The 14937-nt window shown below is 64.2% G+C and overlaps 2 protein-coding genes across 2 annotated transcripts in view; one reads left to right on the top strand and one right to left on the bottom strand.

Annotated features, from left to right (window-relative positions):
• The window catches only part of AMSG_10952 (prefoldin, alpha subunit), a 1155-nt gene extending 1035 nt beyond the window's left edge, over positions 1-120 (bottom strand). Inside the window, exon 1 of the mRNA XM_013897675.1 lies at positions 30-120. Within this exon, the coding sequence (XP_013753129.1) occupies positions 30-110 (81 nt within the window). The 5' untranslated portion in view covers positions 111-120. The remainder of the gene's footprint in view (positions 1-29) is intronic.
• A 691-nt stretch (positions 121-811) lies between these two features.
• On the top strand, positions 812-14557 carry AMSG_10951 (dynein heavy chain; the record flags this gene model as incomplete). Its single annotated transcript, XM_013897674.1, has 2 exons — positions 812-10279; positions 10319-14557. 2 exons carry the CDS (start codon positions 812-814, stop codon positions 14555-14557), a joined length of 13707 nt encoding a protein of 4568 aa, XP_013753128.1.
• Between the last annotated feature and the right edge of the window lie 380 nt (positions 14558-14937).

Genomic DNA, 14937 nt, shown 5'->3' with positions numbered 1-14937 from the left:
CCTTGCAGCCTCCACTTTCTGTTTCATACCTGTTCAAGGGACTTGCCCACCATCTGGAGCTTGTCCAGCGGAAGCGACCGCAGGTCCACGCCCTTGTTCTGCTGAGCCATTGCTTCTGTGTAGAGTGGTGGTGGTGGTGGTGGTGGTGGTGTGGGGTGGTGGTGGTCGGCTGGTGGCCGCCTCGCTTGTCTTCCCGCCTGTTTCTTGCCAGCTGTCTGGACGGTCTGCCTACGATGAGGCAGACGGCGCGGAAGCGATGATCAAAGGGGAAAACAAGCTGATCGAGTATAATCGAGTGCTACTATGAGGATATTGCTACTGCCACATAATAACCCCCCCCCCCCCCCCTCCCCCCTCTTCCTCGCATACCTCGGCACGGGCGGCGGTGTATGCATTCGCGGATCGATCAGCCGCGTAGCTGCTCCACACTCGCCCCCTTTGGTCGCTGCTCAAAGACGGGCCAAAGGCGGAAGAGGGTGTTTGAGCGGACAAAGATGTTCATGTCGAGCCTGTCCTGACCGAACCCCCTTCCCCCCCCTCCCCCCCCTCTCCTTAGGTCTTTTCTACCCAATCAACCCCAGATCGCCCCCCCCCCCAACCCTCTGCCTCTGCCTCTGCCTCTGCCTCTGCCTCTGCCTCCGCCCGCGCCACAAACGCCGTTGGCCGCATGAACCGCCGCCGCCGGCCGCCACCCCACCCCGTCTGCTTCCCGTCACTCCACTCCCCCCCTCCCACACCCCACTACCCCCCCCCCCCCCCCTCCCCCCCTCCCCCCCCCCTCTATAACCTCCCATCCTCAACACTACGAGATATGGAGCGCATCTGGGAGCCGTGCCTCGGGGTAGACGACCCACAGGCGGCGCTGGAGCACCGGTTGATCGAGCTGTTGGTGGTGGCACTGGACGCAGAGTCGGACAATGTATGGGCCTCGCTGACACAAGCGCTTGAAGCCTTTCCTCGTCATGAGCTGGTCTCTGCTCCCTCGTTGCAACTCGTTCATTATCTTCGCAGAGCCCACAAGGCACTGGCGCATGCTCCTTGGAACTCGCCTGCGGGAGGTGTGCTCGACGAGCTCCGCCAGCTCTTCCCGCGCGAGCTGCGTGTTCTCGACCGTCCCTCGCTGGCGCCACTCCGGTCGCGACCGACGACGGCTGCGACGCGGAGCTCGAGTGCATCGACTCGCGCTGCCCGTGCTGCACACAAGCTGCGGGTGACGACAGCAAGCTCGTCGGCGATGGTGGCGAGAGCGGGCAGAGGTGGCGCGAGCGTCGGGCCCACGCCGCCGTCCAAGCCGAACCCCACGCTCTTCCGGTTCGACATCTCACAAGTCTACCCGTACGATGTGTCACAGATGGCGCCTGCGACGGCGGTGACCTCGTCGGTCTCGCCGCACTTTGTCCGAGTCAACGCGCCGCCACCGACCGAGGTCCAAGCCCAGCTCGAGCTCGAGTCGACGGTGACGCGGCTGCACTCGCCGACCAAGCCGACGCAAGGCTCAACGGAGGCATCACTGCTCCCGCCGCTGGGCGCGTCCGGCACGAGCTCGGTGGCGCCGCGAATGCGGCCGCTGTCTGCGTCGCGCGACACGCGGCGGACGCGAATTGCGCAGTCGTGGGCGCAGCTGCTTGACGCGGCTGCGGCGTCGCCATATGCGCCGCCAGACTTTCGCCCACCGACGGCATCGCTGGAGACCGCCGATGCACCACTGGGCATTCAAATCTCGGCCTCACTTACACCGGAGGCGGACGGAGACGACGAGGGAGAGAGCGAGGCGACACCACTCGACACACTGCTGCGGTCGATGCGGCCGGCCACCAAGCCGGCGGCGGCGCTTGTTCCAGACTCTGTGGCAGCGCTGCGGTCTGTGGCCATCACCCCGGTATCTGCCCGCAAGATCGACACAGCGCTGGCAGTGTACCCAGACTCGCCGGCGTCGCTCTCCTCCAAGGCGCGGATTATGGCCGGACCGCTGGACACTGTCGGGCGCAACGCCAACACGCTGCCTGTGCTAGAGGAGCTGTTCAATGTCAAGACAACTGCGCTGCCGCAGGACGCGGGATGGGCGGAGTCAAAGCCGGAGTCAGGGTCGGGACCGTGCTCGCCTCGGGCGTCGTCTCCGGCCGGCTCGGCGTCGTCGGCGTCATCGTCGTCGGCAGCGTACTCGCCGGCAGCATCTGTGGGCGGTGCATCGTCTCGGGCGTCGCATCTCTCGGCGGCTGACGCTGTCAAGCTGTGCAAGACGGCCGAGCATGTGGTCGAGTTCTTCTCACACTCGTGGCCGGGCGACCCGGTCAAGTTTGTGCACCTCGTGTCACCGCCAGCATCACTCGAGTACCGGCCGTACAACTTGCGAGTGGTCGATGCGGCGCGGCTTGACCGCGAGCACTACACTATGTCGCAGATGGGCGTGGTGCATGTGGTGCCCGGCGAGGCGACTGAGTTTACGCCGCTTGCCGGGTGGGTCCGGGCTGCCTCGATGTTCAACGTTGTCCGCAAGATCCCGTTCTTTGCCAACTTTATCCGCCACAAGCTCCTTGCGTCGTGGAAGGCCAACGTGCGGTTCAAACTCTTTTGCGAGACGCGCGATGTGATTCGGGCCAAGCTCTTTGCGGCGAATCCGTCGTTCCAGGGCACGCTCCGCGAGGTCCAGTTTCTGGCAACGGAGATCTGGCGAGCGCCGCTGCTGGAGGTCGAAGCCAACACGACTCACACAGCGAGCACGTTTGCCGAGGCACAGGCGACGGCGCGGGAGACAGCCAAGGACATGATAACCGACATTGCGCTCAAGCTGGAGCAGCACGTGCTTGTGCTCTGCGAGGCCGTGCTGCGGCGGACGCAGTGGTCGGACGCGCCGATTGAGGCGCAAAAGACGGCTGCCAAGAAGGCCTTTTCGCTTGTGGCGTCGTCGGCGTCGTCCAAGCTCAAGTCGATGGTGGAGGAGAAGGAGGAGTACCTCGCCAAGCTGGGGGCCATTGCGCAGGCGGCCGACGAGGCACAGTCGCTCGGGCGGTTTATCCGGCTTGTCGACTACCTTGCGGTGGAGGCGCTTGTTCACAACGTCCAGGCCTCGCTCGAGGCGCTGCTGAGCGTCATGACCCGTGGCTCGGACGAGGGCGTGTTCTCGCTCGACGTGGTCTTTGCCAACAAGGCCATGAGATTTGAGCCCGGCCTCCCGCACTTGCTCAACATGGTCGACTCTGCGTACGACTCGATGACGGCGGTTGCGGCCTCGTTCCTCCGCATCATCACCATGCGCTCTATGCGTCAGTACCTTGAGCCGTCGACGCTGGCGCACCTCGAGGGCGTGTCGGCGGCATCGGGCTACTCGCTGGCGGACCCAGCGGCGGCGGCGGTGGCGCGGTTCACCACCGGCGGTGCGCGGCGCGGGCAGGATGCTCTCCGCGACCTGCACTCTATCCGACACCTGCTCTCGCCGGCAGCCAACGCGCGTATCAACGGCCTGCTTGAAGCCATCCATGCCACAGTGGAGGCTGACTATTCGGCGGCGTACTTTGACGCGCGAGTCCTCACCCCGCTCCTCGACATTCATACGTACGGGCAGCAGTGGTCGATGGAGGCGTACGCGGCGTCCAAGCCGTCGGCAGCCAAGCTGCGCGAGGACCTCGCCATGGTCTCGTCGTGGGTTCTCGCTGTCTCGCGAATGCGCAAGTCGTCGGTGGTCGGCATGTTTCGGGTCGACTCGACCCAGCTCAAGCTTGGGCTTGTTCCGGTCCCATCATGCATTCTGGCGGAGATGAAGGAACACCTGGCAGCAGCAGCGCACGAGGCGTGCGAAGCAACGCTCAACAACATGCTCAACACGCGTTCAAAGCTGTTGCGGAAGCCCGACCAGCTGCGGGCGTTTGCCGAGTTTGTCGACTTTGTGCGGACGACGCAGGCGTCGCGGGCGGCGTTTGACGGCGCGGCAGCCAATGTCGATGCGCTCTATGAGCTGATGCGGAGCCATAATGTGGAGATCGATATCCCGAACCGGATCCTCATTGAGGAGCTTGATGCGGTCCGCGACTCTTTCGACGAGGTCGTCGACGACGCAGAGCGGTATGCCGAGTCTCGGCTTGCCGAGATGAACGTCTCGCTCAACAAGCACATTGCGTCGCTCGAGCACCATGTGGTCTCGATTCTCTCGGACCTCTACACCGGCGACTACGTCGATCCCGAGGCGCAGCCTGTGGCTGTCATCGAAGAGCTCAACGATGTGGAGGCATCGCTCAACGCGGCCAAGTCCAAGGCCGAGACGTTCTCCGGCTGGCAGTCGCTGTTTGAGGTCGAGTCGCCGCACGCGTATGACTCGCTCACGGACGCCATGGACGTGTACACCATGCGGCGGACGATTTGGTCCGAGCTCCATGCGTGGAATGACAACGTGGCGAGCTGGCGATCGGCAGTGTTCCGGACGGTCGACACCAACGAGGTGAAGGCTGCGGTGCAGACGTCGTACGCCAAGGCGTTCAAGATGGCGCACAAGCTGCCGGACGACCCGGTGGTGGCGCTGTGGAAGTCGTCTGTGGAAGAGTTCAAGCTCCATCTCCCGCTCATTCTTGACCTTGGCAACCCGGCGCTCAAGCCGCGGCACTGGCGCAAGATCTTTGCGGCGCTCGCGGTGCCGTTTTCAGATGCGCTTCGGTTCTCGCTCGCGGACCTCTTTGAAGCCAACGTGGTCTCGATCCGTGAACTTGTGGCGGAGCTCTCTGCGGCGGCGTCGGGCGAGTATCACCTCGAGCTCACGCTCACCTCGATCCAGGACGCATGGAAGGGCGCAAAGTTTTCTGTGCTCCCGTACAAGAAGAAGGGCAAGCTCGTCCGCCGGGTCTACATTCTGGGCTCGGTCCGCGATCTTGTGGCGCAGCTCGAGGAGCACCAGCTGGTGCTCACAACCATTCTCGGCTCCCGGTTTGTGTACGGCATCAAGGGTGCGGTTGACGAGTGGGTGGGCAAGCTCAACGCGCTTGCGGCGCTCCTTGATGAGTGGCTGGCGTTGCAGCGCAACTGGATGTACCTGGAGGTCATCTTTGTGCAAAAAGACATCCAAGCGCAGCTGCCTGCCGAGACCAAGACCTTCCAGTCTGTCCACGAGCTGTGGGTCAAGTTTATGCAGGGTGTGGAGGCAAACCCATCTGTGATGTCGGTTCTTGCCGACGGCGCCAACGCGCAGCAGATGTTTGCCCATGCGAACGCTTATTGCGAGAAAGTGCGCAAGTCGCTGCAAGAGTATCTGGAGACCAAGCGGTCTGCTTTTCCGCGCTTCTACTTTCTCTCCAACGACGAGTTGCTCTCGATTCTGGCGCATATTCGCGAGCCGCGGGCTGTGCTGCCGCACCTCAAGAAGTGCTTCTCGAACCTGGTGAGCCTCCGGTTTGTCGGGGGTTCAGGAGCCGAGCGGCTGGGCGCGGAGCGGCTCTCGGTCTTTGCCATGTCGTCGGCTGAGGGCGAGGAGGTTGAGTTTGTGGAGCCTGTGTCTGCGGCAGGCAACGTCGAGGTGTGGCTGGTCAAGGTAGAGGACATGATGCACGAGACGCTTGCGTCGCTGACCGAGTCTGCCATGCGGGCGTTTGCGGCGCGCGGCTCGATTGCCGACCTCCTCTCCGAGTATCCTGCGCAGGTCCTCCTCGCCACCGAGGCCATCAACTGGACTGCCGGCGTTGAGTCGGCCATTCGGCGCGAGTCGCACCCAACGAACCCACAGACCGGCGCGCTCCACTACTTCCAGGACTCGTTCAACCTCCAGCTTGAGTCGCTGGTGGCGCTGGCAAGGAGCTCTGAGTTGTCTGCGCTGGACCGGGCGGCGCTTGCGGCGCTGATTGTGGCTGACGTGCACGCGCGTGATGTGGTGGGCGCGCTGGCGGCGTCGCACACGGCGTCGATCGACGACTTTGGCTGGCAGAAACAGCTGCGGTACTACTGGGAAGACGACGGGATGATTGTCATCCGACAAACGTCTGCTGTGTTTGACTACCAGTACGAGTACCTCGGCAACACGGCACGACTGGTGATCACGCCGCTGACGGAGCGATGCTACCTGACTCTGACGTCTGCGTTGGCGCTGTCGATGGGCGGAGCGCCGCTGGGCCCGGCAGGGACGGGCAAGACTGAGACGACCAAGGATTTGGCCAAGGCGCTGGGCCAGCTCTGCGTGGTGTTCAACTGCTCAGACGGGCTGGACGTGGTCATCATGGGCCGGTTCTTCTCGGGCCTGGCGCAGACCGGGGCGTGGGCGTGCTTTGACGAGTTTAACCGGATCGACATCGAGGTGCTCTCGGTGATTGCGCAGCAGGTGCTCACCATCCAGCAGGCGCTCATGGGCAGGGCGGCCGAGTTTGAGTTTGAGGGCTCGCTCATTCCGCTCGTGCCGTCGTACGGGTGCTTTGTGACGATGAATCCGGGCTATGCGGGGCGGACCGAGCTGCCAGACAACCTCATGGCACTGCTGCGGCCTGTGGCGATGATGATTCCGGACTACGCACTCATTGCCGAGATCATCCTGTATTCGGAGGGCTTTTCGGGCGCTACGCGGCTTGCGTCCAAGATTGTGACGATGTACAAGCTGGCGTCTGAGCAGCTCTCGCAGCAAGACCACTATGACTTTGGCCTGCGTGCGCTCAAGTCTGTACTGGTCATGGCCGGCGCACTGAAGCGGCGGGCGGGCGCGGGCGAGTCGGAGGAGGTTGTGCTCATTTCCGCGCTTCGCGATGCGAACCTGCCCAAGTTTCTCTCGCAGGACATTCCGCTCTTCCTGGCCATCATTTCGGACCTGTTCCCAGACGCTGACGCACCAGAGCGAGCTGAATCGCAACTGCAGTCTGCGGTTGTAGCTGCACTCGAGGCGGATGATCTCGAGGCCGAGCCTGCGTTTGTTTCGAAGGTCATGCAGCTCCATGAGACACTGCTTGTGCGACATGGAGTGATGCTTGTGGGCGGGACCGGGACCGGCAAGACGACGTGCTACGAGGCGCTTGCGCATGCGCGGTCGCGGGTGGCGGTTGCGGGCCGCTCGAGCGCCTCGATCTACGGCTCGCCGCACGGGATCGGTGGGCGGAGCCGCGGGATCGGCGACGGCGGTGGGGTCGGCGACGAGGCTGGAGTTTTTGGTGTGCGGCTCAATCCCAAGGCGTGTGAGCTGTACGGCAACTTTGATGCCACCACCAATGTGTGGAGCGACGGCGTGGTTGCGTCTGTCGTGCGCGAGGTGCTTGCGCTCGAGTTGCGGGGCACGATGTCCAACTCGGCGATCGAAGTCTCGCGGACGGTGCCGTACTTTCCTATCGAGGGCCGACCGGAGGTTGGTGGATGCACGTTTGGCGGCCCGTTTGCGAGCTCTGTCCCGATTCCGTCCGACTCGGGTGTGTCTGCGGCGCGGGCGGAAAAGTGGCTGGTCTTTGACGGTCCGGTCGACTCGCTGTGGATCGAGGACATGAACACGGTTCTCGACGACAACAAGATGCTCTGTCTGGCATCTGGTGAGCGGATTAAGCTGCCGGAGACACTGCGGATGCTGTTTGAGGTGCCGGACCTTGCGGTGGCGTCGCCGGCGACGGTCTCGCGGTGTGGAATGGTGTTTATGGAGAGCGTGCACCTCTCATGGCATGTCCAGCTTGCGCCGTGGGAGCGTGCCACGGTTCGGAGCGGCCTGCTCTCTGCAGCCGAGGCAAGGCGGGTGGCGAGCGTGCTGCGCGACTCTATTCTGCCTGCCGCCCTCGCGTTTGTGCGCCGCGACGACGTGGTGAGCGGAGGGCATCCTGCGCCAGAGACCGGGATGGTGGCGTCGTGCCTGACGCTGCTGACACAGCTGCTTCGCGAAGGCGTGCCGACCAAGGTGTTTGGGGCGGGCGAGGACGATGAGCCCGCGGGCGAGGGCGAGGTCGACAACGAGGCCACCAGCGAGAGCGGAAGCTTGGGTGGCGTGTCGCGGGCAGACCGCGACGCCGTGAGCATGTACGTGCTGTTTGCTGTGGTGTGGTCTGTGGGCGGGTGGCTCGACGCGGGCTCGAGGGCCAAGTTTTCGGCGTTTGTGGCGTCGAGCGCCGAGTTTGCGGCACTTGTTCCGTCGCTGGCGTCGTACCTTAGCCATGCCGAGTCTGACTCTGTCTTTGACGTGTATGTGCAGGAGCTCGCGCCGCTTGGCCTCGGCAGCGGGGCGCGGCTGGGGACATGGAACAAGGTGCTGGACGCGTCGCGGTTTGTGTACGACCCGCGAGTGGCGTTCTACGACACTTTTGTGCCGACGCGTGCTGCAGTGCAGTACGGTGCCGTGATGCAGCTCTATCTCCGCGGGCAGCGGTCTGTGATGGTGACCGGCAAGTCCGGCGTGGGCAAGTCTGCTACGGTGGGCCGACTGCTGGCATCTGGCGGGCTCGGTGGAAAGAGCGTGGCGAGCGTGGCGTTCTCAGGCGCGACGCGCGTGGCGACGCTGCAGGACGGACTGGAGGCAAAACTTGTGAGGCATTCTGCGACGGCGCTCGGACCGCCCAAGGGTGGCGAGCAGTTGGTCTTTATTGACAATCTCAACATGCCGAAGCGCGAGGTGTGGGGAGCAGCGCCACCGCTGGAGCTGCTTCGGCAGCTTGTAGGATTTGGCGGCATGTTTGACCGACAGCGGCTGCAGTGGGTCAAGCTTGTGGCGACCGAGTTTGTGGGCGCGATGGCGCCGCCGGGCGGTGGAGCGTCGGAGGTCTCGCCGCGATTGCTGCGGCTGTTCGCGCAGCTGCACATGGCGGAGCCCGGAAGAGAGGACATGCTGGAGATGTTTGAGCCGATTCTGCGTGGTTTCCTGAGGTCGTTCAGCGAGGAAGTTGTGGCGCTGGCGGAGCCGCTGATGGTCGCCACCATCGATCTGTTTGTGGCGATCCGAGAGGAGCTGCTGCCGAGCCCGTCCAAGTCGCACTACACGTTCAACCTGCGGCATGTCTCGCAGGTTGTGCAGGGCATGCTCCAGCTGCGGTCGCTGGGCGAGATGCCTGCACCTGAGAGTGTGCTCCAGCTGTGGGCGCACGAAGCGTGTCGCGTGTTTGAGGACCGGCTGGTGTCGAGCGGCGACCGAACGTGGTTTGAGACGACGCTGGGGTCTGTGGCGTCTGCAAAGCTCGGTGTCTCGTGGCCGCGGCGGGTGCTGAGCAACGTGCTGTACGCAACGCACTTGCGGGCCAAGAACCCGGGCTTTTACGCGCCGCTGGAGTTGGAGGACAGCGGGCTGGACAATGCTGCTGCCGCGGCGAGCCAGTTTGTGGCCGAGTACAACGTAGAGCACGCGTCCGAGTCGCCGTTGGAGCTTGTGTTCTTCCGGGATGCGGTGAAGCACCTTGCGCGGATTCTGCGGATTTTGAGGCAGCCGCGCGGGTCTGCGCTTCTGCTGGGGCCCGACGGGTGCGGGCGGCGGTCGCTTGCGCGGGTGGCAGCGCACGTTGCTGGCTACGAGGTGGCAAGCGTGGAGCTGTCGAAGGGCTATGGGCCAGCCGAGTTCCGCGAGGACGTCAAGGGAGTGCTTGGCCGGGCCGCGGCTGGGAAGCATGTGGTGTTTCTCCTCTCCGACGCACAGATGGTGGATGAGGCGTTCTACGACGACGTGTCCAACTTGCTCAACTCTGGCGAGGTGCCGCAGCTGTACTCTGACGACGAGGAGGCAATGCTGGTGTCGAGCCTGCGCGATGCTGCCAAAGAGGCTGGCGTGGACGGCTCGCGGCACGAGGTGCTCGCGTATGCAGCAGACATGGCGCGGGAGCACTTGCACATTGTGCTTGTGATGTCGCCTGTGGGATCTGGCTTCCGTGCACGGATCCGCCAGTTCCCTGCGCTCGTCGACTGCTGCACCATTGACTGGTTCGAGACGTGGCCGCGGGAGGCGCTGCTTGCTGTAGCACGGGCGCGGCTGTCGAGCTCCGAGGCCGTAGTCCGGGTGGTGGGCGACGCCGCGGCACTCGAGAGTGTGGCTCAGGTTGCTGTGAGCATGTACCTGAGCGTTGCGGAGAGCACGGCGTCGTTCCGGGCGAGCGTGCGGCGTGCGGCGTACATCACACCGGCATCGTTCTTGCGGATGCTGGAGCAGTACGAAGTGCTTGTGGGCAAGCGGCACGCGGCGCTGAGCACGCGGCGCGAGCACTTTGAGTCTGGCGTGGAGCAGCTGGAGGTGTTTGACGGCCTTGTGCGCGAAATGGAGGAGGAGCTCAAAGGCATGCAGCCGGATCTGGAGAAGGCTGCTGCCGAGGCAGCGGCGATTCTGGAGCAGGTTGCAGCCGACCAGGGCAAGGCTGACGAGGTCAAGGCGCACGTAGAGGCGGAAGAAGCAGCGGTGGAGGCGACGACCAAGGAGATGCAAGTGCTCCGTGACTCTGCGGCGTCGGACCTTGAGGAGGTGATGCCGATCTATGACGACGCGTTGCTTGCGCTTGGGGCGCTTAACCGTGACGACCTCTCCGAGGTTAAGCAGTACATCCGGCCGCCGGAGCTTGTGACAACTGTGATGGACGCGGTGTGCCTCCTGCAGGGGATCAAGCCCGGATGGGCCGAGGCGAAGAAGATGATGAACAAGGACTTTATCTCGACGCTGGAGCGGTTTGACAAGGACCACATTCCGGAGGAGGTGCTGCGGAAGCTGGGCAAGATGCTGCGGAACCCGGACTTTAACCCTGAGACCGTGGGCCACACGTCGATTGCGGCCAAGTCGCTGTGCCAGTGGGTCATTGCGATCGAGAACTACGCGCGGGTGTTCAAGAAGGTGGAGCCGAAGCGGATTGCGCTGGCGGAAGCCGAGGCCCAGTTTGAGGAGACGATGGTTGCGCTGACGGAGAAGCGGGCCGAGCTGGAGAGCGTGCAAGCGTCTGTGGACGCGCTGCAGGCCAAGTATGAGGCAGCGTGCGGGCGACAGGAGTTTGTGGCGTCGCGAATTGCCGAGACGCAGGCTCGTCTGGAGCGCGCGGCCAAGCTGGTGAAGGGACTTGGCGGCGAGGCCGCGCGGTGGCGTGCGACGCTAGCGGAGTTGACGGCATCAAGCTCTGTGGTGGCGTACGACATGCTCATGGCTGCGGGCTGGGTGACGTACCTGGGCGTGTTTACGCCCGAGTACCGAAGCCAGCTGTTTGCTGGATGGATGGCTGCGGCGGGCGAAGCGGGGCTCCCGCTCTCGCCGGCGGCTTCGCTCTCGCTGGGCAACTTGCTTGCCGAGCCTGTGGAGGTGCGGTCGTGGGTGCTTGACGGGCTGCCTGGCGACGAGTTTTCTGTGCAGAACGCGGTGCTTGCGCGGGAGGCTGTGGCGTGGCCGCTGTTCATCGACCCGCAGGGCCAGGCTGCGGCTTGGGTGCGGGCAATGGAGGCCGGGGCCGGGCTTGTGGTGACCAAGGTGGACGATGGCAAGCTGCTCCGGCTGCTGCAGTCTGCGATACCTGTAGGCGCGCCTGTGCTTATTGAGGGCGTGGGCGATGAACTTCCGCCTGTGCTCCTCCCGCTGCTGAGTAAGAGCCTGATCAAGGTCAACAACCAGGTGTGCGTGCGGGTGGGCGACGCCGAGGTGTTTTATCACAGCGACTTTAAGCTGTACCTTGCGACGCGGTCTGCCAACCCGAGCTACCTGCCACAGGTGTTCAACACTGTGAATGTGGTCAACTTTTGCGTGACGCGGTCGAACTTGACGGACCAGCTGCTGGGTGATGTGATCCGACTGGAGCGGAACGAGCTGGAGCGCGTGAATGACGAGCTGACCGTCTCGCTTGCGCACGACAAGAACGCGCTCGCCGAGTCTGAGGAGACGATTTTGCGGATGGTTGCGGCGGCTTCATCTACCATTCTGGACGACGACACGCTCATTGACGCGCTCGACGAGTCGCGGGCGACAGCCGAGGTGATCAAGAAGCGGGTGCGAGAGGCCGAGGCGACGCGGGCCAACATTGCGGCGGCACGGAACGAGTACCTGCCTGTGGCGCGGGTGGGCATGCTGCTCTACTTTGTGCTTGTGGACCTGGGGAGCCTCGATTCGATGTACCAGTTCTCTCTGGCGTTTTTCTCTGGCCTCTTTGCGCGGACGCTTGCATCTGTGCCTGCGCTAGCCGACGAGGCAAGCGATGCCGAGCTAGGGCAGCACCTGAGCGTGCTGCAGGATGCTCTGCTGCGATCGGTGTACTCTGCGGTTGCGCGCGGGCTGTTTAAGAAGGACACACCGCTGTTCTCGCTCATGATTGCGGTTGCACTCCTCCGCGAGACCGGGGCCGTGTGGGACGAGCTGTGGGCTGTCTTTGTGGCACCAGGCGTGGTGGGCTCGTCAAGCGCGCTTGATGACGGCGACGGAAGCGGGCAGGCTCGGCCGCTCTGGGTGTCTGCGAGCGGCTGGGCAGAAGTGTGCGCACTGGACAGTGTGCTGGCGCAGCGCGGGCACACCGGCCTTGCGGAGTCGATGGCGGTGGAGGCGCGGGCACAGTGGGAGGTGTGGGGCTCGAGCGACGAGCCGGAAGCCGAGGCGCTGCCGTGGAAGAGCGAGTTGGAGCCGAGCAAGGCCGGCGCGTTTGTCAAGCTGCTTGTGGTGAAGGCTGCGCGCGAGGACCGGTTTGTGGCGTGCGCAGAGGTTGTGGTGTCGAGCGTTCTTGGTGCGGCGTTTGTGGAGCGAGTGCCTGCGTCGCTGGCGGAGGTGCACCGCGACTCGAGCGCGACGACGCCGATCATTCTGGTGCTCTCATCGGGATCTGACCCGACGCAACTTGTGTTGGAGCACGCGGCTGCGGCCGGGTTTGGCAGCAAGCTGCGGATGCTGTCGCTAGGGCAAGGGCAGGGCGAACGAGCGGAAGCGCACATTGTGGAGGCTGCCAAGCACGGGCTCTGGGTGTACCTTCAGAACTGCCACCTTGCGCTATCATGGCTCCCGAAGCTCGACCGGCTTGTGGCACAGCTGGGATCGTCCATGGGCGTGCATCCCGAATTCCGGCTGTGGCTGACGTCGAAGCCGTGCGAGGCGTTTCCGGCGCAGCTTCTGCGGCGCGGGCTGAAGCTGACCAACGAGCCGCCTGCGGGGCTTCGGGCCAACTTGCTGCGGACGTTTACCAACTTGACGGAGCGTCAGTTTGTGCTGGACGAGGCGGCGTCGCCGAGCGAGTCTGCGGTGGAGCTTGTGTGGCGGCGGCTGGTGTACGGGCTGGCGTTTTTCCACGGAGTGGTGCAGGAGCGGCGGCGGTTTGGGGCGCTGGGATGGAACGTGCCTTATGGGTGGACAGATGCGGACCTTAACGTGTCACTGGCGATGCTGCGTGAGGCGCTGACGGCGGAGGTTGGCGCGAGCGGCAGCGGCTCTGAGGGCGGAGTCAGGCGTGCTGTGAGCGTGCCGTTTGACGCACTCCTGTTTATGGTCGGCGAGATCCACTACGGCGGACGGATCACGGACGAGTGGGACAACCGGACGCTGCGGAGCGTGCTGAGCGTGTTTGTGCATCCGGGGCTGGCGGAGAGTGCAAGCGAATCGGGAGTGCGGTTCCTCTCGCAAGGCGCAAATGACTACGGGGTGCCGAGCGCGAGCGAACTCAAGTCGCTAGAGAATCTGCGGAAGGCTGTGCTGGCGCGGGTGCCGGCTCACGACGAGCCGGGCGTGTTTGGGCTTCACCCGAACGCTCAGCTTGCAGCGCAGCAGGCCGAGTCGCGGGCGCTCATCCAGGGGCTTATTGCAACACAGGCTGCGAGCGGCAGAGGCGGGCGAGTTGGCAGTGGGCTGCACGGAAGCGCCGGCGAGACGGTGGCGGTGCTCATCGAGGAGCTGCTCGGGCGTGTGCCTGCCAAGCTCGACGAGGCCGAGGCGGGCAACGGGAGCCTGGGCAGCTCGCGTGGCGAGGCTGTGGGCTCGCTGGGTGTTGTACTCGCGCAGGAGATGGCGCGGTTCAACAAGCTGCTCGAGGTTGTGACAACGAGTCTCGGTTCGCTGGCGCGTGGAATCCGCGGCGAGGTGGTAATGACGTCGGAAATGGAGGCGATGTTCGAAGACCTGCTGTACGCGCGGGTGCCGAACGTGTGGGCGGCTGTGGCGTATCCGTCGCTCAAAGCGCTCGTGCCGTGGATGGACAACTTAGTGGAGCGGGTCCAGTTTATGCGCGAGTGGCTGGTGGGTGGTGTGCCCAACTCGTTCTGGCTCTCGGCGTTTTTCTTCCCGCAAGGCTTCCTCACCGGGGTGCTCCAGGAGCACGCCCGTGCAGTGCATGTCCCGATCGACGACCTCGTGTTTGTAACGCATGTGCTCGAGGCCGGCGGGCGGCGGAGCGCCGACAGCGGCGGCGTGGTGGTCCATGGCCTGTATCTCGAAGGCGCAGGGTGGGCCGAGGGCGCGCTCTGCGAGGCAACACCCGGCATGCTTGTGCAGGCCATGCCGCCGCTCTGGCTCGAGCCCAAGCTCCGGAGCGAGGCTGGAAGCGCCATGCTCCACGCGGTGGTGCCGATGTACAAGACCCGTGAACGCGCGGGCGTTCTTTCGACCACCGGGCGGTCGACCAACTTTGTTCTTGCACTCAAGCTCCCGACCCGGCGCGAGGGCGATGATGAGGTCTTTGTCCGGCGAGGAGCCGCATTGATGCTGGAGCCGTAGCAGACCGAGTGTGTGAACGATGTGACTACAGACGTGGTGTGGTGGATAGAGAGAGAGAGAGAGAGGAGGAGAGGAGAGAGAGTGTGTGTGGGTGAATGTGGCGGAGGAGTTGGACGTGGTCATTCATGACTTGGTGTCGCGGCTCGGGACTTGCGGCAGGGCCCGTGGTCGTAGCTGGCGCGCCACACGCGTCTCATCCGTTGTCCGGAAAGTAAGGATGTGCAAGCATATTCTGAACGCCACGGTAAGGACAATGGCAGAGGATGGGAATTGGTCGAGGACGAGCGGGTTGGGGTGCCTTTGCTGCGGTGGTTGGAGCGAGAGAGAGAGAGAGAGAGAGAGAGAGAGAGAGAGAGAGACGAGAGAGAGAGAGAGAGAGA

This window comes from Thecamonas trahens, assembly GCF_000142905.1.
Source record: "Thecamonas trahens ATCC 50062 unplaced genomic scaffold supercont1.66, whole genome shotgun sequence".
NCBI lineage: Eukaryota > Apusomonadida > Apusomonadidae > Thecamonas > Thecamonas trahens.
Note: the sequence above shows the minus strand (reverse complement) of the source record. Positions and strands in the feature narration are given on the sequence as shown.